This window comes from Eublepharis macularius, chromosome 5 (assembly GCF_028583425.1).
Source record: "Eublepharis macularius isolate TG4126 chromosome 5, MPM_Emac_v1.0, whole genome shotgun sequence".
Taxonomy (NCBI): domain Eukaryota; kingdom Metazoa; phylum Chordata; class Lepidosauria; order Squamata; family Eublepharidae; genus Eublepharis; species Eublepharis macularius.
This window is the reverse complement of record NC_072794.1, coordinates 30,604,250-30,628,610: the sequence shown is the minus strand read 5'-3', so window position 1 is coordinate 30,628,610 and position 24,361 is coordinate 30,604,250. Positions and strand designations below refer to the sequence as shown.

Here is a 24,361-nt window from a genome sequence, read left to right as displayed (position 1 = left end):
TGAAATCACAGAAGCTAAAAGGATGGCTGAATAAAATTTCCAGTAGCCAGGGGGTGCCCAGATATACTTTTTAAATAACATTAATCAGGGCTTTTTTCTGGTAAAAGAGGTGGCGGAACTCAGTGGGTTGCCCTCGGAGAAAATGGTCACTTGGCTGATGGCCCCGCCCCCTTATCTCCAGACAGAGGGAAGTTTAGATTGCCCTCCGTGCCGCTCAGCAGCGCGGAGAGCAATCTAAACTCTCCTCTGTTTGGAGATCAGGGGGTGGGGCCACCAGCCATGTGACCATTTTCAAGAGGTTCCGGAACTCCATTCCACCGCGTTCCTGCTGAAAAAAAGCCCTGACATTAATAATAACATTCGATTTATATACCATCCTTCAGGACATCTTAACATCCACTCTGAGCGGTTTACAAATTATGCTTTTATTATCCCCACAACAATCACCCTGTAAGGTGGGTGGGGCTGAGAGAACTTTAGAAGAGCTGTGACTGACCCAAGGCCACTCAGCTGGCTTTTGATAGCATCAAACACACGTAAAACATATTTGATTTTTTTAAAAAATTTATTCCTTGTAACAAAATTTGCACCCTAGGATTAACTTTTTAGAGAGCAAGGTGTAATAAAGGGAGAATGTAGTAACCTGGTATGCATACATAAAGCAATCTGTTCATCTTTTGGCTGTATAGGAATAGAGATTTCCATAACTGAATTTTAAACTCAAGGTCTGGTTTTTTTAAAAGCAATCTTTAGATGACGGGAGAGTTCGAATGAAACAAGAAGAACCAGTACTTCCAGAAAAGCACAGTTTACAGCAAGCGCTGATTCAGTTTCATAGCAACAGCATCTCCACCAGACCTTTAGGTGGTAACGTTTTTTAATTTTCTAAGTTAGTTAGAGTGTGACAGCAGAGGGAAAATTTAGTTGTCTGGCAGTGTAACAGCGAATGATGCAACAGCCCTGAAACGCTGCCTCTGGGTGGTGAACAGAAACTCAGCACAGCAAAATCAGAGGTGGAGGAAGTTGTTTCAGCCTGAATTTCTTTCCAGCTCTACGTTGACTCTGGAGGCAGAGCTTAACTAGGCATGAAGGTGCAGGAAAAGCCCATCCTCTCTGTGGTTTCCTCCCAGGGTCATCACTGGATGAGCTCTTTGTGGGTCCATCCCAAGGAGGGAGGGAAATCAGGCTGATCATTTGAGAAGACCGCATTGTATTTTGGGCTCTAAAGACAGGACTATCACTTGCAAGTACATTCCATTGTGAGGAACTGGGTACCTGGAACACAACAGGAAAGAGAAAATTGTTCTGACTCAGGAATTATACTTCGAAAGCAACAAGAGTTGTTTTACATCTACAAGTATTTCCATAAACATGCTCTTGCCAAAGGTTATTCAGTGCTTTACAACCACTAACAGGAAATTATGTGACTGCTTTCCTGTCAGTTAATCCTCCCCTACAACTCCACTGCTGGATGCCCTCCACCCCCCTTTAAACGCTTACGGGAGGGTTGGATCCAGACTAAATTTTCCAATGGCAGAACAAAACATGCCAGACTTTCCTCCCCCCACAACCCACTGACCTCCACAAAATGCTGCTCCTGGGGGGTCAGGGGACCCTGACCTGAGGAATGACATGAGGAGGGTCTTCAGTGGGAAGGGGGAATAGGTGGAAACTGCAATTTAGCTTGGATCCATTCCTAATTGTATCTGTTTAAAAGCTTATACACTGATAAAAGCACATACTTTGAGGAACATCGGGGCAGCAGTTCTACTGATTCTTACTACAGTTTTATCCAGGGCTCGGACCGCACAATGATGTCACTTTGGGTCTGCTGGAACAAGAGCGGAGTTTTTTAAAGTTTAAATCGCCCTCAGCAAAAATGGTCACATGGCCAGTGGCCCCACCCACTGATCTTCAGACAGAGGGGAGTTTAGATTGCCCTCCACGCCATGGCATGTAGGGCAATCTAAATACCTCTCTGTCTGGAGATCAGGAGGAAGGGCCACCGGCCATGTGACCATTTTCAAGAGGTGCCGGAACTCCATTCCACCACGTTCCCGCTGAAAAAAAGCCCTGGTTTTATCTTTATCTTCCTCCAAAGAGCTCCTCATTTTATTCTAACAATAAATAGGATTTCCAACCTCAAGGTTAGGCCTGGAGTTTTTACAATAGATCTCCAGACCACAGATATCAGTTCCCCAGGAGAAAAAGGCAGCTTTGAAAGGTAGACCGTATGGCATAATATGATCCCTGGCACCACCTTCAAATCTCCAGGGGCTTCCAAAAACTGGAGTTGGCAAAAACTCTGGGAAGTAGCTTAGACTGCGAGAGAGTGACTGGCCTAGACCAGAGAGATTCGGGGTACAGTCAGTTGATCAAACATCCAGTGCAATAAACTCACTGTCTAGTAGGGCTGCCAGATTTCAGGGGCTGACTGGAATTTTCAGGGGAGTTAAGGCTACCAAGCCCTCTCCAGGTTTTTCTCCTGATCTAAAAATCTAAAATCCCCTTTATCCACCATCTACTTCCAGGATTAAAATCTTTATCTGATCAAGGCTTAATTACACATGATACAGGGAGTACCCAGAGTTTTACACACATTCACCCTGATTCCAGTAGGGGTGGGGGTTTCAGTCTTTCTCCCCATGCTGTTTTCCTAATCTGAAATGGCCTTGGGGATGCTGCTATGAGGAAAATGTGCAGGCACTGTTGCAGGTACCCAAACAGCAGGACTCCAGGCCGTTTCTGATCAGAAAGACAGTGTCGGGAGGAGCCCATTAACCCCATTCACTTCACACTTCCAAATAAAATCAATCCCTCCACTGAGTCTAATTTTAGGGGAGGGGGACTGATGAGAGCTCCCTTCTAAGAATCACATATAAAACTATTAGATAGGCAGCAAGGCAGGGGTTATAAACATATTTTGGGAACACTTGGGGGGAAACACCGGATATGAGATAGACACCCGAAATCTCTCTTTTTAAAAAAATGACCAAGAGCCATCAGTCTCTGCCCCTCGCTCAAAAAGCCCCCTCTTGAGCCCCAGACTCTACCACCTGACTGGGTTTGAGCCTCAAGGGCAGCACCACCTTGATTTGTTATAGAGTTTGTGTATCTTTGCTCCAGGCTATACTACTGTTGGAGGGTACTACATTCTGTTAATTTTACGTTAGAATTTTGTTAATGTTCTCAGTTCCTGTATATTTAGGGTTGCCATCCTCCCAGGAGTGGTTGGCAAGCTCCTGCTTCAACGGCTCTAGGAGCAAGGGGCAGGGAATGACATCTCATGGTGATGAGCAGGGCTTTTTTTCTGGGAAAAGAGGTAGTGGAACTCAGTGGCATAGCGTGGGTTGCCAGCACCCAGGGCAACTCCCAGCAGGAGGTGGCGCCCCTGGCAGCACATGCTCCCGGGACCTTCTGCCTCCAGCTGGGGGGAAGAGCTTGAGGAAGTGGTGGTAGAGGCAGCCTCTCCCTGCAAGCTGGGGTGCAAGGCCCGCTTCTGTTTCACCGCTGAGGCTCAGTGTGCCACAAGGAGCCCGGTGCCTTGGGCTGTGCACGGGGAGGAAACAGGGACAGGGGACAAGGCCACGAGACACATGATTACTTTCAAGAGGTGCCGGAACTGCGTTCCACCATATTCCTGCAGAAAAAAAGCCCTGCGATGTCATGATGTTACTTCCAGTTTGTACAATGATGTCATGATGCTCTAGGAATCATACATCTCTATGGTAAGAAAATACCACAGAGATGAGCAGATTCCTAGAGCATCATGACATTGTGTGTCATTATGCAAGGTCATTCTCCACCCTCTAAAGGCTCCCACTGGTTGCCAGCTACATTCCCCACCTCCCCCAATACACTAAACCTATAAAAGTCATAATGTACCTCTCCGCACCAGCCCACTATGGAGGGTGCTGGGGAATCTTGAACCAGGTTCTCTCACAGTGAAAACCAGCTGTCTCTGTTATAGAGTTGCCAACTCCAAGTTGTGAAATTCCTGGAGGTTTGGGAGTACAGCCTGAGGGTAGTGAGGTTTGGGGAGGGGAGGAACCTTAGTGGGCTATAATGACATTGAATCTACCCTCCAAAACAGCCATATTTTCCAAAAACTGATCTCTGCTGTCTAGAGTTCAAGGGTAATTCCGGGAGATCTCCAGGCCTCACCTGGGGATTGGCAGCCCTATCTGTCACTACAATAGTTTGCCAGAAGAGGGAACTGTTGCTATGTTCTCTCTTGAAATCGCCCTTCCCCTGCATGTGCAGAAATTCTGTGCCGGATCTCAACCAATAAATTTTAACTGGACTCTGCAAAGGATTGCCCTAAAATAAATTGTAAAAACTAGATTTTTTTTTCTTTTTATTCCACAGCAAGACAAGTCTTTCAAGTTTTTACAATCATTCTTTTGCAGTTGTGTTAGAATGATAATAAACAATACACATTTTAAAAATAAGCAGCAAATTTATGCCCAGCCTGGCAGGGCCGGATCGAGGAGGGGCGGGGGGGTAGTCTGCCCCCGGTGGCTCCAGGGAGGGGGCGCCAGGAGCAGCTCCCAGCTGCCGGGAGCGCGCGGGTGGCAGCGCGGGCAGCCTTGCAGCCTCCCACGCTGCCTTTCGCCTGCCCTGCAGGACAGGCAAAAGGCAGCACGGCCACCTGCACCATTCGCCTGCCCTGCAGGACAGGGGGTGGCCGGGCGCCCCCTGTCCTGCGGGGCAGGCGAATGGCGTGGGCGCCCTCACAGCCCCCTGCGCTGCCTTTTGCCTGCCCTGCAGGAGAGGGCGCGCACGGCAAGCCAGCTGCCCCCTATCCTGCAAGGCAGGTGAAAGGCAGCGCAGGGGGCTGCAAGGCCGCCCACGCCATTCGCCTGCGGGGAGGCGAATGGCGCGGGTGGCTTCCCAGCACCACACGCTGTCTCCACCGCTCCGCCCTGCGTGATGATGTCACCAAAATGACATCATCACGCAGCGCCGGCACATGCATGAGGGGTCTGACTAGGGTTGCCCTGGGCGCCGGCAACCCTAGATCTGACCCTGCAGCCTGGCCGCCCTGGCTGCCATTGGTACAATAAACTATAGTATATCAAGCCAGATGATGATCCAATTCAGGCAGGAGGACTGAAGTTATGAATATATCAAAACAACACACCTACTGACTTACCTTAAGAATAGGAATCAAATGCCGCATTGGAGAAGACTCCAGGTGCTCCCAAATCACTGAAAGGCAAAAGGGTTGGTATTCTGAAGCGGCTATAGATATAATTGTAAATCCTGCAGTCTAAAGAAGTCCCCCCTGAAGTGTTTTGGTGCTGTCAGAAACTTGAGACTCTCAGTTTCATTTGGCAATCAAAATATGTCTCTAGTCTGCATATATATGGTCATACTACACCATTTCACTATCTTCAGTTGTTTGATTCCTACATGGCCCTCTGCTTTATGTATTTGTTCTTCTAATCCCACCATGTAAAACAGCCTTCCCTTCTCAAATAGATGACACACGTGCCATCTTTTTAAGTTAAGTCATGATTCTGAAAAGGTAGGCTCTCCAGTTTATGATACAATAAACAAGTTTATTTTTAAGGTGTCACAAGACTGAATTGTTTTCTGAGAGGGGTTAAAATGATTTGGCTTCACTTCACACAGATGGCCTTACCTTGTAGAATTCAAGAGCTTATTTTTTTCTTCTGATGGTCAAAGTGTCCAGCAGATGGAACAGAGAGACAGAGAGAAGGAGGAGAAACCCAGTTGATATCATTTATGAATGGAAACAGGAGATAAAAATATAGCAATTGCTTTGATTAGAATGCAAGATAGTGATGAAGCTATTAAATTCTACTCATATCCCAATCTTCTTCCAAGGAACTTAGGGGTTCATATGTTGGGTTCCTCCTATTTCATCCTCAGAACAACCTTTTAACCCTGTATACAAGTTACAGTGAACAAAAGAACGCTCTGCAGATGTTGTGTTCCACTCAAGCAAGCCAGAAGTCTGCCCACCATACATACTGGGAGCGACCAGGTCCCTGCAATGTGCCTGATACATACCGTAGCTCTCTTGTATAAACTGGGAACACATGTAGATTTTCCATGCAGGGATAGCTTCTATTCATGAAAGCCTGGACTTTAATTTTCCAAAATTCTGGTTTGCATGAATGTAAGCTGTACCCACTTGGAAAATTCACTCTTGGCCCAATTTGTGCAAGACAGGAACCACACATACGTCCTTCTGATATCCACGGTTGGCAGGCTCCCTCTTCACATGAATAGACTGGGACACCTACAGAGAGCTACATATACCCTGCATGTATGCACGTACATCTCTTTGTAAGGAAGAGCCAACACACATTCAATTTAAAAATAAAACTATGGACCATGATAAATGTGAAATTTAAATTGCATGTCCAGCCATACAAGTATTGAATGTAATGCATGAATCACTCAACACACCTATAAAGAAATGTGTACAATGTACACTGACTGTACAGGGATTAATCTTAATGTGTATACAATACAGGGCTACTGTGAAGAGAGAATTTGAGACAGTATGACTGCAAGTGAAGAGTCACATGTTTGTATGCTCTCCCATGTAAAAAAATTAAAGCTCCCTGCATGTCATGAACTTAGCATTTCAGGTAGAAGCCTACATTAAACTTTTATTGTTACTAGTTTACTACATGCAGGAACTTTCCATATTATGATACCCCCCCACACACACACACAATACCTGCAGTTTGATATTAGATCCGAAATGGATCCATTAGATCCACTTCCTTCTGCATAATGTGTAGATCAGCTCTTAACTTTTAATCAAAATAAGAACTAAAAGATGACACATCTAAAAGTAACACAAGGACAACTCCAAAAAGGGGGAAGAGAGTGGAGGGCATATAACTTTTCTTACCTTTTTTGCTGAAATGTCGTATTGCCAGAACTATTAGAGTCCCAGATACCAACAGGCCAATAACAGATGCCGTGACTCCACCAGTATACAGCAGAGCTTGCTTGAGAAAAGAAGCAACGTTTTCTGGAATGAATACCAAACCCATCAGTTAGAGAGATGAAGTTACATCCCCTTGTTATAAATTACAAAGACATTTCCCTGTCTTGCCCACCTAGTTTAGCATGATCTTTAAAGAATCAGAGAGGAAGGTGTCATCTTTGAGAGCAGACTTTTTTATTTAGGAGGATATCCCTCCTACATTTAGCGAGGCACCTCCTTAATCTTGCTGGCTTCCCATTTTAGTCTCTTAAAATAGGTGAACCAGGGATTTTAAAAATGCTGCACAGCCTGTTTCTTCAGGGAAGGGAGTCTGCCCCAACCTCACCTGGGATGCTGAGACAGCAGATCTTGGAAATCATTGCCTACTCTCAAGGGTTTTTTTCTGGGGAAAGAGGTGGCAGAACTCTCAAGAGGGAAATGAGGAAAAAATATACAGGATTCTTTAAAATAATATTATTTTCAAGCACTATTGCCAAGTATTTTCAAGAGGTTCCAGAACTCCGTTCCACCACGTTCCCCCAGAAAAAAAGCCCTGCCTACTCTAGGCATCTTCCTGCTCCCTCTCTCCTTGCCCCATTGCAAGAACTTGCTTTCATGGGTGTCCCCTGCTGGCTGGCTCTATCACCCCCAAATAGGGTTCCCAGGTGCCCGCTGGTGGTGGCCAAACTCCCAAGTATTTGCCCCCTCGTCCGCCGATCGCTGGAGGGGGCAAGCTCCCAGAGGTTGCCACCGGCAGGTACCTCAGGAGTGCACGCCATGCGCACTCCCAACCAGCACAGCAACATCACTTCTGGAAGTGACATTGTCACGCTGCCCATGGAAGTGTTCTCACACTTCGTTTGGGGCTATTTGGGCCCCAAATGGGCCAAATTGGCCCCATCGGAGCACGGGAGTGCACACACAGCCAGCATGGTGACATCAGTTCTAGAAGTGGTATCATCACACCGGCGAAGTACACACACAAAAGAGGACCTCGTGCAGCACACAAGGTAAGTGCCAGGGACTCCACCCTCCCAACGGGAGGTGAGGGGTACCTGGCAACCCTACCCCCAAGACACTGCTCCTCATCACCATCAGCCTTAAACCACAAGCTGCAGCTGAAGCACGTGCATTACACTATAGTGCAGTGCAGGAAACAAAGTGGAAATACACTTACTAAGTACCTAGGGACGCTCAAGTGAACCTCATTTCACGTGTCCCCCCTCCAACTTTTCATGCACTGGCTCGCACAGTCACACTTCAATTTGCTCCACGTGAATACATTCATACATTTGATATAAGCTCCTCCTCAACTGCTAAAAGTGTCCCAGTTTCTCCCACATCCATTCATTGAAATGCAGATCTTGACACTTTCTCACACCTTAAAGAAATGCAAATTGGCAAGTCAAAGCAGCCTACAGTACTTGTTCTCACAGTAAAAACAGAGCTGAATTGGCGCTTTGCCCTCTGGAATCAGCTGCAGATGCAATTACACAAAGGGAGCTCCCATGAAAGCGGCATGCACGTGCGCTGAGCAAGAACAGCCTGCATGTGAACTGAGGACAACACACAAAATCTTGCACCTGAGTGTCTCCAGGTACTTTGCAATGTGTATTTCCTCTCAACATGCCATGTTATGCATGTTTATGCTAACAGCTCAGAAAGAGGCTAAATGCCAACTGAAGATGCAAAGGTGGTTTCACATCTTCTTCCCTTTGACTCCAGAGCAGAGCTGTAGTGAACCTGAGGGAAATTCTCAGGCACATTTTTACTGAAGTTGGACTGGCTTGCAAAACTTTGGGCTACCATTCTGTCACTGGTGAAAAAGGGAAGAAGGCTTCTCTTCTGACCAGTGGAAAGGCTGTGGCTGGGATCGTGGGACCTGTGTAGGCAAAAGCCAAATGTGATGGCAGCTCTAACGAAGAAGCAAATTGGAAGAGATGGAGTAAAAAAGCTGGTAAGAACCAACACTTTAAAAAAGGCTTTCCCAATAATAGATATTGTTGGGTTAGATGTTTTAAATGAAGATTGAGTTGAAACTATTAATCTGGGAAATGGATTCTTAGTATTACTGCCTTGGAATTAATTAATACAAAACAGAAGAATCAGGAGACCCACCCCACCCCAGAAAAGTATTGTTTTTTAAAAACGTTTATTGATAAAACAAAACACACAAAATGTACAATACTCCAATACCCATAATAACTTAAAAAATTAAAATGAACAAATGAAAATGAAAAAAAAATCAAAGGGGAAATAACAAATTTTTAAGTTCAATTAATTCAAAAACACATCATAATCCTTCCTATTTGGGATAATATTATTACACTTCAGATACTCTAATACCATATTCCACCCCTCTTCATGACTAGCTTTCCACATATTTATGGTATTTTCCTCAAAAAAGGAATTGTTGGTTATTCTACTAAGTACATACAGCTCTCATATTTTATTATACCATTGCATCTTTGTAGGTGGTGTATCCGATTTCCAGTGTTTAACTATTAATAACCTTGCAGCTGCCAACAATATTGAAATCAAAGTTATATATTCTTTTGTCTATCTACAGTCATTCCAAATATCAAATAACATCACTTTAACATTATAAGGAAAAGAAACCTTAACAATCCTTATAATGTCCTCATAAATTTCCCTCCAAAAGACTTGAATTACTGGGCTTTCCCACCAGTTCCTTTTATTCTACATTTCCTCCAACAATATGGGCTAGCAGTTTTAAACACTGATTTGAAAACATTTTATAATATTGATATTTAATACACAAAATTTTTGATGTATCTGAAGGCGAGGCCCAAATTTTCTCCCAATCTGGGGCAAATCCACATTACTCATTCTAAATCGCATGTTCCCTGCATTCCCCACGCAATCCCGAGTGCCGGTCACATTACCTCATTAAACAGACGCATTTCATTCGCATTTCTCCCGAATATGTGGTCACAGGTTTTCAATGGGAGTTTCACGGTGGCCGTAAACGGGCCAATGCACAATTTACGCGGTTTTTTAAAAAACCACCCCCCTTCCTGTCCGGCCATTCCGAGAGTTCCTATTGGCTGATTCAACTTGCAAGTGCTCCGTAGTCTGCAAAAGACTGTTTTTGACTTCATAGCATTGGATTTATTGATTATGCTGTTTCTGAATCAAATCTGGTAGTTTGAAAAATCATTTGGGGGTGAATCCATCCTCAGAACGGACTCACGAAACTTCCTTTTTAACTGTTTTTTATTTTTTTTATTTTATATTACTGTAATATCGAAAATACGAAATATCGAAATAATGACACTCCAAGGAAGTGAAACTTCAGTAAAATTCAGGCACTGAACTGTCCTGCATAGGAAATGCCCACGAAAGCTTCCCACATGCTTCCAAATTTCCAAAAAAGAAACGGGAGAGAGCCATCAGTGCTGTCAGTGGGGGAAAGAGAGGCATCATTATCTTCAATGATGTTTCTTTATAAGGCAAGATCGAAATAACGGAAAAGTGTGCTCAAAATTTTTTTAAAAAATGGGCAGGGAAAAAAGGCCCCGCCCAAAAAAGCAGTTTTCGAGCGGCCGTGTGACCAGAGGGACGCGCGAGAAAGACGGATTGGAAGCAGGAATGTGAACGAAGAGGAAAAAATCGCGGATTGGAGGCAAACGGAAGATATCCGATAAACATGCGGGTAATGGGTGAATGTGGATTTGACCCTGGTTCAGTTAGCTCTTTTACTCCATCCTTTTGCCAACTTGTGACATATCTTGGTAAGGGGGAATAGAATATTTCCACCAAATATTTATATAACTTTGATAACCACCCTTTAACAATACTCTCTAAGTCCTTCAATATTAGCTCAAAAATGTTAATTGTCTTTTAAAAACACCCTTTCTTTGCAATGAAGATATTAAATTACTTATTTGGAGACATCTTCTCTCTCCTCCCCTTCTTCCCCCTCCTCTTCTATATTTGACCAGTTTCTGTACCATGCATCTGATGAAGAGAACTTGATTCTCGAAAGCTTATGCTACAATAAAATTGGTTAGTCTTAAAGGTGCTACTGGACGCTTTTTGATTTTGCTACCACAGACTAACACGGCTAACTCCTCTGCATTTGGAGATACTGAAAACATTAAATGTTGTTTTCCAATTTCCTCTCTACTTGAGCTTTAGTTATTATTTCTCCATTTTTAAACCAATCACACAATCTATCTAGACCTCTTACTTCCCAAGGAAGTGAGGGTTTTGCTAACTGAAGGAGCAGAAACCATTCCTAGTTCAGTATACTAGCTACTGGCAATATTTCTGGAGCGATAAACTTTCATATTTTATCCCAAATTCGTAACGTATTTTCTAAAAACGGGATTTGCTGGGATTGAATATGATCTCTTATCTTTTTTCATCCAACATGTACCTCAGAGTATGAATGGTGACATATATTCCTTCTCAATCTGTATCCAATCTTCCTTAGGGTCCTTTACTAATAGTCTACTTACTTGTACTAAATTTGCAGCATAATAATATAATCTTAGGTTCGGTATTTGAAGCCCTCCTTTTTCGTTCGATTTATACATTGTAGAAAAATTAATTCGTGGTTTAGAGTTTGACCAGATAAACTGGTTTACTATTTTTTGCCATTTATTTAATTTATTTCCTGATATTTCCATGGGCAAAGTTCTAAATAAATATATAAATTTAGGCAATATTACACTTTTAACCGTTGAAATTCTATCATGCCAGGACAATGTATGTTAGTTCCATTTTTGTAATTGATTTATCATCTCCTGTTGCAAAACATCAAAGTTAATTTTCATAATAGCCCCTATTTCCTTTGGGATATTTATACCTAAATATCTCCAATGATCTTTCACCCATTCAAAGTTGCAGATTGGTTTTAAGAGTTTTTCTTTTTCTTGGGAAACATCGATCGGATGTAATATTGATTTTTGGACATTTAATCCCAAGATTCCACCATAAGTTTTTAATATTTGTTTAAGGGATATCATTGAATCTTGTGGTGACGTAAGGTATATAACCACATCATCCGCAAACAGTGATATTTTATGTTCTTTGGAGCCAATTTTAACTCCTTTGATCTTTTCATTTCTACAAATTGCTTCTGCCAGAGGCTCGATTGATAGCGCAAACAACAGTGGTGACAGGGGACACTCTTGATGGGTTCCTCTCGTTATTGGTATTTATTGTGAAAGGAAGTTATTCACTTTAATTATTGCTTTCAATTTCCCATACAGTGCTGCAATTGCTTTTAAAAACTTTTTTCCACATCCAATTTTCTCATATAGCACCATAAAGTACTTTTTCTCTACTACATCAAAAGCTTTTTTCATATCTATGGAAAGAATTACAGCTTCCTGCTTAGTCACTGTACAATGATTAATTATACTGAGTGTGCGCCTAATATTATCCTCTATTTTCCTGTTCGGGATAAAACCTGTTTGGTCTGGATTAATAATTTTGCCAATAACAGATTTTATTCTGTTATCTTAGAACCGCTGTAAAAATTTTATAGTCTGTATTTGATAGTGCTATAGGTCTATAATTTCCTGGGATAGATTTATCTTTGCCCTCCTTCAGAAATGGGACTATGATGGCCATTTCCCATGAGGGTGGCAAATGTCCTTGATTTAATATATTATTATATGTTCTAATGAGTGGTGTAACTAGAGAGGAACTATATTCTTTATAAAACTCCACTGGAAATGCATCCATTCCTGAAGCGGTGTTATTTTTCATTGATATTATTACACTGGAGATCTCACTCTGTCACTGGTGCTTCCAAATATTCCCTATCCTCTTGGTTTAATTTTGGGATCCAGTTTCATTTCTCAGAAAAGGAGTTGATATTATTTAAATTTGGTTCTGCAGACTTATATAAATTTAAATAAAAGTCTGAGAAAACTTTGCTTATATTTTTAGAGAAGATTGCATATTATTATTTTTATCCTTGATTTGGTGAACTACTTTGCTTTTAGCTTTTTCTCTAAGTTTATTTGAAAGTAATCAAAGGGACTTGTTAGAAGTCTGCCAATATCTCTGCTTTACATATATTAAATTTTTCTGAATTTTATTAACTTCCATTAGGTCTAACAGTTTTCGTTCTGCAAGTAACCTTTGATATATCTTATCAGATCCTGTAATTTTATGTTGTCTCCAGTTCTTTAATTTTTCCTGTTGCTTCTTTTCTTACTTTCTCTTTCTATTTTTTCATGTTTGTCAGTACACTAATTAGTTCCCCCCTTAAGACTGGTTTCCATGCATCCCATAAATAAATATCAGATACCTCCAATGTATCATTTTCATCAAAATATGTATCTAACCTTTTTTTGATAATATCTTTGTTGGGTCCAAAAAGTATTGTTAAAACCAACATTTAAAAAACTACATTCAAAAAACCTGTATGTGTGTTAGGTGCCATCAAGTCACCTACCACCTATGGCAACCTTATGAATGAAAGACCTCCAGAACATCCTATCATTAACAGACTTGCTCAGATCTTCCAGACTGGTGGTCATGGCTTCCTTCATTGAGTCAAGCCATCTCATTTTGGGTCTTCCTCTTTTCCTAGTGCTTTCCACTTTTCCTAGCTTATTGACTTTTGTAAAAATGCAGATTCTAAAAGTAGTTTATAAAATTGCACTTAAGGTATTCTTTACAGCAGCAGCCACTAAAAATGAAGTCAAAAGTAACATCTGTAGACGAGGGATGGTGGTTTTGAAGTGCCATTATCAGGGTTAGCTCTGGGGGGGACCTGATTCTGCAAATTTTCAGCAACCCCAGCTGGAAATGGCACCAGTGGCTAACACCTGTGACAGCAAAAAACACCTTCCACCTCCTAACCCAGCATCCAGCTTTATAAAACATGTGTCTGTCATGCAAATTGCAAAGTTAGGCTCAAATGACGGGTGAAGAATACACTGTGACTTCTTTTTAAACATTATGTACGCCTTCACCCACAATGACCCAATTGCAAAGGGAGGGACCACAATTACCTTGACAAACTGGCATCTCAGCAGACCAATGGCCTTCAGGCTGGCACTCCACCCTGCTTGTTCCATTGAGGATATAACCATCGGCACAGTGCAAGTGACATGTTGAACTATAGCGGAAGGGACCCCAGGGGTGGGAACAGTTCATTACCATATGTTCCTGATTCACCAGCTGGGGACAAGATACAGCTGTAAGGAACAAAAATAAGGACTTGTAAGGCCTAATTTGCCTTATTTGAATTAAAGGAATATTTTGTTATTTCTTGAAACAGTATTGCCAGAAATGGATAAAGGGGTTAATAAAACCTAAAGTAATACCCTTTTCCCTCTTTCATCATAGGGAAGAATTACATAAAAAATAGCAAGTTCAGTGTCTGTGGTAAATGGCACTGACTGTTCAACAGAAAAACTGCAACTCATTGGTCAGTATGGCTAGGGTCCTATTCACATCTCACCAATCCACATGGGATCTATTTCTTCATTGTTTCTAAGCAAAGTGTGAATACCGCATAACCACCAGGATAGATCCAATTACATGAGTCTTTCAAACCTAAACTCCATTGCAGAAGAGAAAATGGTGGCAATTGTGTGGAGAAAACCCATGTAATTGGCTGCTCGCATATTTACAAGACTGCATTTTTCATTCACACACATCACCATCACCATCATGTAGAACAGAAACATCCCTGGGCTCTGTAGAAAGGCATGTTCCGAAGCACCATGCTTCTCCAGGGTTTACAGAACAGAATCAGATCAGTATGGCAATGTGCAGAGATACGGTACTTAGGCCTCTTCCCCAACCTGAAACAGCCACAGGGGCCCTCTTTTCCCCTTACAGGGCTGCACGTGTACTATAAACTGGCATATTATGTTTCCATAATGGGGCTAACAGTGCCTCCCTGAGCCATTTCAAGTTGGGAAACAGCATGGGGTCTAAGCCTCTTCTTTCCATGTGCTGTGGTCCTGAATCTGGCTCATGAATGTCTGGGAAGCACAGAATTTAAGCCTCTCCAACCTGGGAATGATGTAAAATATAGTTATGTGCAGTGCTTTTTTTCTAAAAAAATGTTTAGGGGTACTCTCAGTTTGACTCAAGGAAATCACCATTTTATAGTTCAAATCAGAAAAAATTAATGCAGTCAATGGACAAAATTACCAAGAACATGCATTACCTCATATTACACAGCTCACTGTGCCACTCAATGAGGTTATAGGCCAAACTTTCATCCGTAAAACACCACACTACTTCACAGATTAAACACTCGCTTCCATATGAGACTCAGGAAACACCATGAAAGGAAATGACGTCAGAAGACTGTCGGTGATGAGAATTATGGGCATCAATATTGCCAACCAAGCCCCTCTATAGTGACACGTGCGCACAGCCAAAGAGTTTCGGTATAGACAAACTCTTTGCGCAAAACGTACACAAATACACAAATTGGTTGCTGCCATCGGGGGTAGCAACAAGACTGACCAATCACCATGCTAGATTCCAACTACCAGCGCTCCAAGTGGCTTAGAGAAGACTTGTTTGTATTTGTCTGCACCCTAACGATCACCGATTATGCCAGCGATCTCGGTGGCGTGTTCGATGCTCAAAGACGTTCCATTTTTTGTAAGGCGAACAGCGCTCCTAGTGAGTTTAAATATAACTAAACATCTTTGTTGCCAACATACGCTACATAAAACTTAACAAATCACATAAATATCCATAATATGTTTGGAGTTGGTTTAGTGAGAATTCCAACATTTTAAAATTTTTACTTTCTCTCGTTAGATTCACAAAATGTTTAGGGGTACGCATACCCCTGCGTCCCTCCAGAAAAAAGCACTGGTTATATGGCTCAGGAAGTGGACAAAGTGGGCCCTGTAATTCCTTATTTGTGAAGGTTACACGTCTGAGTTTGCAGCACAGACTGTCCACTCTCCCAGAGCTGTAAAGCACTTGGGATCCAGGTCTCATGAATCCAACATCCCAGGAGAAAACACAGCTGAAACTCTCTCCTGGGGTGGGGGGGCACGCCTCTGCCTGAGATTTTAGAGGGTACAGACACTAGGCCAAGAGGATCAGTGGTCTGGAGGTATATAAGACAACTTCATATGTTTATTTGACGGACAGCAGATTACAAGAGAGGGTCTGTTCTGTCTCCTCAAACCCACCTCAGATCCAAGGCAAACTTAAGGTCATACCTTCACAGATGGGCATATCCCCTGTCCACTTTTCTTTAGCCATGCACTGGAGCATCTCTGATCCAACTAACTCAAAACCAGAGTCACAGGAGAAAAGACAGCTGGAGTTGAATGCAAAGAATCCATGTGGATGAGAGCAGTTTCCCCGTCCATTGTCCGGAGATCCCAGGGCAGGGCACGGAACCGCTGAATAAAAAATGAACAGATGACATATTTTATAATAATAATGTTACATATTACCCATTCCCTGAGTGGTAAGAAGTACTAGAGACAGCATTGCCAAATCTAACATGCAGTGCCAAATCTATGCAGTTATTCTTATCTGAAGTCACTTGTTTAAATGGCTTAAACTGGAAAGATTTTGTATACGATTCGATTGTACCACCGATTGCCTGGAAATGGGACAGCACTGGAGACTGTGTCTTTGAAATATTTGCTTTATTTACAAATATGCAAGCATTGGAAGCAAACAGGTACCCCTGCAGCAGGCAGAGGAAAGAGCAACGTTCTCTTAACCCTATGGCCTTATTCAGCTAGAAATTCTCATCTCTCTCTTTGCTTCTCTGTCCATTTCTTTATATGTGAGCTAAATGTGAGTTTCGTTGGGTGAAAACCCCAAATCATTTCACTTTTAATATGTGACCTGAAGCTTACTTTTAAAACAGTGGGGAGAGGGGGGGGGAATCAGATCCTGTGCGTGCACGCAGGTAGGAGGAGCATCTGCATTCCATCCTTTCCACCCCATGTGCTTTAACTAGCAGAGAAGGGGGGGTATTTATCTTACTGTCTGTTCCTCACATCTGCCCAGGATCTGTCCATATTGTCTAATCACACCTGAGAAGGCATGTGGAACCAGCATTAAGACAAATAGCCCTCCCCCCCGCCGCAATGTCCCTTCTCTGCTAGTTAAAATGAGCAAGGTGGAATGAAGGTTGGAATGAAAATGCTCCTCCTGTCTGCACACTCACAGGAGCTGATTCTCCCCCCTCCCCGTTGCCACTGTTTTAAAGGTAATTTTCAAGTTAGACGTTAAATGTGAGTTGTGTTAGGGGTTCCCCTAATAAAACCTGCCTTTAGCGCATGTGTAAAGAGCCCCTGTGTTGACCTTTTGCACTCTCTCTCTGCTGTCTCTCCTAAGGGGGGATATCACCATCAAACTCTAACAAGTACACATTCCAAACGTTGGAGAGAGATTCTGAGCTATAGGGAAAACATCTGCCATTAACTCTCATTGCTGAAATAGCAACGGATTGTCCCTGCACTATCAGTTAACAAAAGAATGGCCAGCCAGCAGCCACAACACGATACATGAATCTTAGACATGAGTTTAAATTATTTCAGGGGACACACATTCAGATCAATGATGAAGTACTGGGAGTCTATTGCATAATTTTATTTACTGAAATCCTAAATTTCCAAATTGCAAATATCCTATTTTTGTGGTCCTTTTTTCAGAAGCAGCTTTAGGGCTCCACTACACATTTGTATTTTTAATGTTGGATCTGGTTTCTCTGCAACACAATTCTTCCATATGAAGCAGCAAAAACAGGGAAATAACTCCCTCCCAGCGGCTGTTTTCAAACAGGAAAATGATTTGCAGCGGGGGGGGGGGGGCAGTGCCCTTCCTTCCCCTACAGCAGCATTCTAAACCCATATGGACTCTCCCTTTTTTTAAAGAAGCCATGCCCTGGAGCTGCTGTTTGGTTGCAGGGAACAACTAGTTAAAAAAAATGTGTCATCTAGCCTTTAAAAGATTGGTTTCCTTGGTATTAGACTTACAGTGCAATCCTAAGCAGAGTTACTCCAGTCTAAGCCCATTGATTTCAACGGGTTTAGACTGGAGTAATTCTGCTTAGGATTGCACCATTATAGAAGTTGTGTGATCTCATTAGCTTACCAATATATGAGCAGGAAAACACCTAGACAGACAGTTTAGGGCTATGAGATAAGCCTTCAAGTGACTTCACTTCTAGTCTTCCAGACCATATATTTAACACTGACCTTTACAAGATGGTAGTTGGTCTGTCCAGTTTCCTATAGCCAAGCAGTCCAACATCTCCAGTCCAACCAGCTTGAAACCAGCATTGCAGGAGAAGTTGCAGCTGGAGCCGTACGCAAAATCTCCATGGGGATGAGAACAGTTGAAATGGCTGTTGTCTGGCGCGTGCAGAACTGGGCACTTGGCAGCTGAAGCAAAGAAGGAGAAGACAGTCAAGGCAAAGGTACGTGCGCATCAAGGAGACTGAAGAAAATCCAGTTATGGTTGTATCCAATTGCAGCAAAAGGCTCAGAAGCCCTGGCACACGTTGAGGTAATGCCTCTTCATCAGGGAGAAACAAAATAAAGAGATATTTATTCAACAGGAGCTTTAAACAGCTGGAATAGACAAATGCACTTGCCCCAATTTAGCAATGACTTTTTTTTTAACCATATGCCTTCATATAAAACTGCCTTATACCCTGTTAGCCTAATACCGACTCCAGGCACCAGATCATGTGGGTCTAGAGTTGGAAGACTTTCCCAGCTTCTTTCTCTATCTGGAGGGGTCAGGAACTGAATTCAGGACTCTCTGCAAGAAAAGTAAGTGTACTACAACTGAACTATGGCTCCTCTTTTTAAAGTGCTCACATGAATACCATAAGTCAGTTGCAGTACCATAATGCAACAGATAAACATCAAAACAGAAATATGTCTTACTAGGCTGGTGAATATTAGATAGGTTTAAATTTTATTATGTGCATTTAGCTCATTCCCAAGTGTGTACTCCACACTAACCTTCACAAAAGGGTGGGTTCTCTGTCCACTGACCCATGGCTGTGCACCGAAGCTTTTCCTGTCCAACTCGCACAAAACCCATATTGCAGGAGAAGGTGCAGGTGGAACTATATGCAAAATCTCTGTGCGGATGAGAGCAGTTTAATCCTCCATTCTCTGGGACATCCAATTTTGGGCAGCCAATAACTAGAATTATACAGAAGAACAGTGAAAGAAGAAACCATTTTCACCTGGCCAGGACTTCCCCATCTACTAGAAGGAACAAGTTTAATTATGAAAACATGGTGGGGGGAATAGAGGAGTTTTTTCTGGGTTAGTGTAATGGTGCTGGCCACTACTCAGAAACAAAACCCCAAAACCCACTGAAGAAAGAAAAGACTTTACCCTGACAAGTAGGAAATGGGTCACTCCAGTTCCCAGATGCCAAGCAGCCTGTTGTTTTTGTTCCAGCCAAGGCAAAACCAGGTTCACAGGTAAATTCGCAGGTAGATTGGTAAGCAAATTCTTCAACTGGATGAGAGCAGGTCATTTTTCCTTTCTCAGGGCTTTGCAGACTGTGGCATTTCACGGCTGAGGGCATAAAAGGTGGAATTGCACACAGACTTTTTCTCAGCCCAGGCTCTGTCCCTATCTAGCATATTTTTTTCCCATTCTCCCTCCAAAGAGTACAGTGTGGTGAACACGGCTCTCCCTTCCACATTTTACCCATACAACAACCCTGTGGGGTAGATTAAGCTGAGGGAGAATGACTGACCCTACACCACACAGTAAGTTTCATGTCAGAGGAGAGATCGGAAGGGCAAACCAAAACTGGTCTGTTTAGAATCTTACTGAAGTCTACTCATTTGAGCTTACTCTCATGAAAGTGTTTTAGGATTGCACTGCCGGTCTTCCTAGTCGAACCACTATTCCCACTGACGGTGTCTTCAGCTCAAACAAATGCCAAGAAATGAATTCAAATTTTCTATACTTCACTTGGTGCAACTTTTTGTTTCACTCTTACAGATGCTCTTCCTGCTGTCCCCCTTTTCTGGTACCTGGTCCTGGTAAATTGTGGGTCTTACATCATTTCTGTTTTTGGTGGGCGGGGGTTACTTCATTAAAACAGCAGAAACTTCTAGAGTGGTTGTCTTTCTTCTGGATTTAGCTTCTATACATCTTAGCTTGGATCCTGTGGTAAATCTCTGCTAACAGAAGGCATATCCATCCGCAAAACAGGATTTATCGCCTCACACTACAGCCCAAAATGATCCTTGAAATGCTGTTTCTGAGGGGACAGAGGCCTATGGGCTGAACTACATGGTAGATATTTTAAACAAACAAACAAATTAATGTGTGTGACACGAATTTGGTTGGGGGTTCCCTGACCTAACTCATGTCACATGTCACATCAGGAATTAATGTTTCCCTAGCTGAAAAGGCCACATGTATCATCTAGTTGAGCCCTATGAAACAGCCACCAGAGTACATTTTTACCAGGCACAGGGCTAGAAAAATCCTAGATCGCCTGCAATGCAATCTTAAGTAGAGTTACACCCTGCTGAGCCCATTGACATCAATGGAATTAGAATGGCATAATTCTGTTTAGGATTGCATTGCTGGGTTCCTAAAGATTCACTGATTTAGCATCTTTAAAAGTTTAAGCATTTGGTACCCTGTGCAGAACTTAACATGGGATGCTGTCTCATAAGAAACCAAATGTTTCCCCATGCTTGAATTAGTGCTTCCTTTGCAGGGGGGTCATATCCAAAAAACTAGCAAAACTTCAGTTATTACAACAAGTAAGCACTGACCTTCACAAAAAGGTGGCTTCTCTGTCCACAGTCCAAGGGCTGTGCACTGACGCCTTTCTTGTCCAACCAGCACAAACCCTGTATTGCAGGAGAAAGTGCAGCGGGAGCTATACGTGAAGTCTCCATGCAGATGAGAACAGTTTAATCCTCCGTCCTTGGGGGCATCCAACTTTGGGCAGTCAATAACTAGAATTACACAGAAGGATGGTGAAAAGAGGAACAGTTTGCACCAGACCAGATTCCCCCCTTCAGTGACTGATCTCCTAAGAAATGGAAGAAGACAGTTGTGGTTCTTGTGTGAATAACTGGGGGTTTTAAAATCCAAGATCAATTTATCTATTCTGACTGGCAGCAGCTCTCCAGGGTCTCAGGTTATAGTATTTCACATCACCCTGTTACCTGATCCTTTTAACTAGGAGATGTCAAGGTTTGAACATGGGACCTTCTACATGCAAAGCAGACATCCCACCCCTGAGCCACAACCTCACCCTCATGTACTTCTTTGTGCAAAAGTGTTCTACTGAAGCACATTTTTAGACACACACATATATTTGCGTACCCACAAGAAAAGAAGTTTGCTAGGCATGTCTGCTAACTGACCACCTAACTTCTAAACAGTTAAACCCCAGGTTTGTTCGGAACATTTTATTTTATTTATTTGCTGCCGCTGCTTCGCTGTTCATTTTGCAAGACTTTAGACATTCAAAAGATTACAGCCAGGGAATCTTGCAGGCTAGTTTGTAACAGCTGGCATGTATGTTACCAACTCTGGCTTGGGAAATTCCTGGAGATTTGGGGGCAGTACCTGAAAAGGATGGAGCTTGGGGAAAGGAGGTAGCTCAGCAGGAATGTGATGCCATTGAGTTCACCCTCTGAAGCTGCCATTTTCTCCATGGGAACAGATCTCTATAGCCCGGAGTTTAATTTTACTCTTGGAAGAACCCCAGGCCCCACCTGGATGTTGGTAACCCTACTACCATGTCAATGGTGAAGGGCCTATTTATTGTGCATGGAGCACTGCACATGGGAATCATTAGATCCCCCCATGGAATCCTTGTCATTAGAGTCAAGGGATGTAGTCCATGCTTTGCCCTCAAATACAAAATTTAAGTAAAGGCACAATCAGAAACATTACTGGGATATGATAAATATGCCCCTTGCCCTGGTGAACTCACTATCTGGAGAAAGGCCATGCATTTCTGGCTCCTTAACTATATCTAACATTGCCAGTTTTGTTTTAAACTCAATGGATATTGAGCAGTTCTTGTCTAAAGAGGTACCATGCTCCCCATAGTCACGTGGAGGGTGTAGAGAACGGCTTCTTTTTTTAAAAAAGGAGCCAAATGGACCCAGAATGGCACAGCTGGGGGAGGAAAAGCTCCTAATACTCCCAAGACAGTTTTCTCACTTGACAACTACATGGGGGAGTTATTTCACCACTCCTCCCCCAATGCAGTTTTCACATGAGAAAACTGCTGGAGGGAGACCTTCATCCTTCCATAGTGCTCTTCCAAGCCCGTTTGGGCTCTCCTTTTTTTTTTTTTGAAGCAGTTCCCAGCAGCTGCCATGTGACTACAGGGAGCATGTTAAAACATGTGCATGCAGAAAAGTATCATCTGAAGGCGCCCTTTGCTTCTTCACCTCTATACCCCTAAATCTTTGGATTCTCTTTGCACATTGCAAATCTAGAACCTGATAGAACTCTTGGAAGTGCCTTATGTATGTACACATATGTACTCACAAATGGAATCTAGAAAACACATGCAGGTAGTCCTATACATGTTCTGATCAGGTGAAGGTCTCTCTCCAGAGAAGAAACTCAACAAATATTTTATAAGAAAAAATAGTGTAGAGGAGGAATCAACTCCCCAGACTCTCTCTTACCTTCCCAAACAGTGTATACACCTTAGTCTTAACCTCCTCCCATCCCTCCCTCCCATGCTGCTTTCCCCAAAGCTGCTATTTGCTCTACAGGAGTAAACATACAGGTGTCATGCCAGTACATTTTCCCTTGGGTGCAAACAGAAACTCAGCTCAGGGACAGAGAGATTTTCACTGAGAAAATTATGCAGGGGATCTTCCAGCCCTGATCTAATTTGGAAGCCTTACTGCATGTTATTCTTCCATTTTTTAAAAAAGGATGATCCTACGATGGATCTCCCACTATCGTGACTATAATGTCAGACACGAGAGCAAAGAAAAGCTATTGCAAAAATAAAGAGCTCCAAACCTTGGCAAACTGGTGGTGGAGATGTCCACTCTCTGGAGGCAGTGCACAAAGTCTCCTCTTCTCCCAGCAGCTGAAAGCCTTCACTACAGTGGAAGGTGCATCTGGATTGATACTGGAAGTCCCCATGGAGATGGGAGCAGGTGATGTTTCCATGAATGGGGACTCCCAGGGGCTGGCACTGAACAGCTAAGAAAGAAACCAGGTAATTTAAGCATAGCTAGAAACCAACAATGATTTCTAAGAGAGTTGAAAGCAATTTCTTCCCATGCGCGGGGACAGGAGGAACACCCATCTCTCTTTCGTCAAACTATTACCTCAGAGGAATAAGAAAGCCCTGTTTAGCTGAGGACAAATAACGATAAACATTATTGGCCTCCAGCCTGAGGGCCAAACTAGATGCAAAAGCAGTAGGCCTGAGTTTAAAATTGGGCCTACCGCCATATGGAAGTGGATCGGTGTCAAGCGTATGGTTAGGAGGAATGGATGAAGTGAACCATCCCGTGCTTGTGCTTCTTATCCCACCAACACTGCCTCACCCCTGCCATCCTGTATTTTTATGGGCTCCAAAAGCACGCTGGGAGAAGCAGCTTCAGGGTAAAAAGCACAGGTGAGGTGGTTTGGCATCAGGATTTTATTAGCAGAGAGACTAATAAGCAGGGCAACATGGGGTGTAGGAGCTTGCTTTGTGAGTGTGTGTGTGGGAGAGAGAAACAAACTTTCATTCAGAGCCTTGGTTAAGCTTTAGAAAAGAAATAAGAGTTTATTTTTATTTATTATTTTATTTGTATCATATTTGTATTCCGCCCTCCCCTCAAGCGTGCTCAGGGCGGATAACAACCTTAAAATCATTTAAAAACATTCCATATTAAAGCATCATATAAACTCTTTAATATATGAACTCCATACATGATAGGAAATATGAGAGCTAGATCTGCACCTGGCTATCTAGTCTAAAGATGCCAGTGGATGGCAGGACGGGAGGTCCTGCATCCATGGTGCAAGATGAGGAGGAAAGATGGAGAATGTGACCGAGAGGAAGATGGGATGCCACAAAGAGGACGTCACATCATTCTCCTGATGACATCATGCAACTCTCTTCCTAGACAGCAGTGGAACTCTTTCTATTGTAGATGGAGTTCCCCCTTGCTTCTCATCCATGCTGTGCTTTCAGTCCTCCTCACCTCAACCCCACATTTTATACAGATGCAGCAGGACCTGATTTAGGTCTGTTACTATTACACCCTGTGAGGATTCAAACAGATGAAAATACCTATTGCAATTTTGCGCAGCCTGCCTGAGGACTGTGCAAGGAAGGGAGAAGAGGTTCCACTTGGTTTTGCAATTCAAACTGGATCCCCCCACTCCGCAATTAGTATTTGAAGGACAACATACACCTCTATTT

The 24,361-nt window shown here is 42.9% G+C and overlaps 1 protein-coding gene across 2 annotated transcripts in view; it reads right to left on the bottom strand.

Moving 5' to 3' along the window:
- Positions 1–383: 383 nt before the first annotated feature.
- Positions 384–24,361, bottom strand: part of SELP (selectin P) — a 43,002-nt gene continuing 19,024 nt past the window's right edge. For both annotated transcript variants that reach the window (XM_054982009.1, XM_054982010.1), the window contains 11 exons: positions 22,960–23,145; positions 20,730–20,915; positions 19,321–19,506; positions 18,937–19,122; positions 18,163–18,348; positions 16,162–16,347; positions 13,972–14,157; positions 6,896–7,018; positions 5,648–5,678; positions 5,156–5,211; positions 384–1,275 (listed from right to left, as the gene is read on the bottom strand). In XM_054982009.1, coding sequence (XP_054837984.1) covers positions 5,157–5,211; positions 5,648–5,678; positions 6,896–7,018; positions 13,972–14,157; positions 16,162–16,347; positions 18,163–18,348; positions 18,937–19,122; positions 19,321–19,506; positions 20,730–20,915; positions 22,960–23,145 — 1,511 coding nt within the window. In that variant the 3' untranslated portion in view covers positions 384–1,275; position 5,156. The remainder of the gene's footprint in view (positions 1,276–5,155; positions 5,212–5,647; positions 5,679–6,895; positions 7,019–13,971; positions 14,158–16,161; positions 16,348–18,162; positions 18,349–18,936; positions 19,123–19,320; positions 19,507–20,729; positions 20,916–22,959; positions 23,146–24,361) is intronic.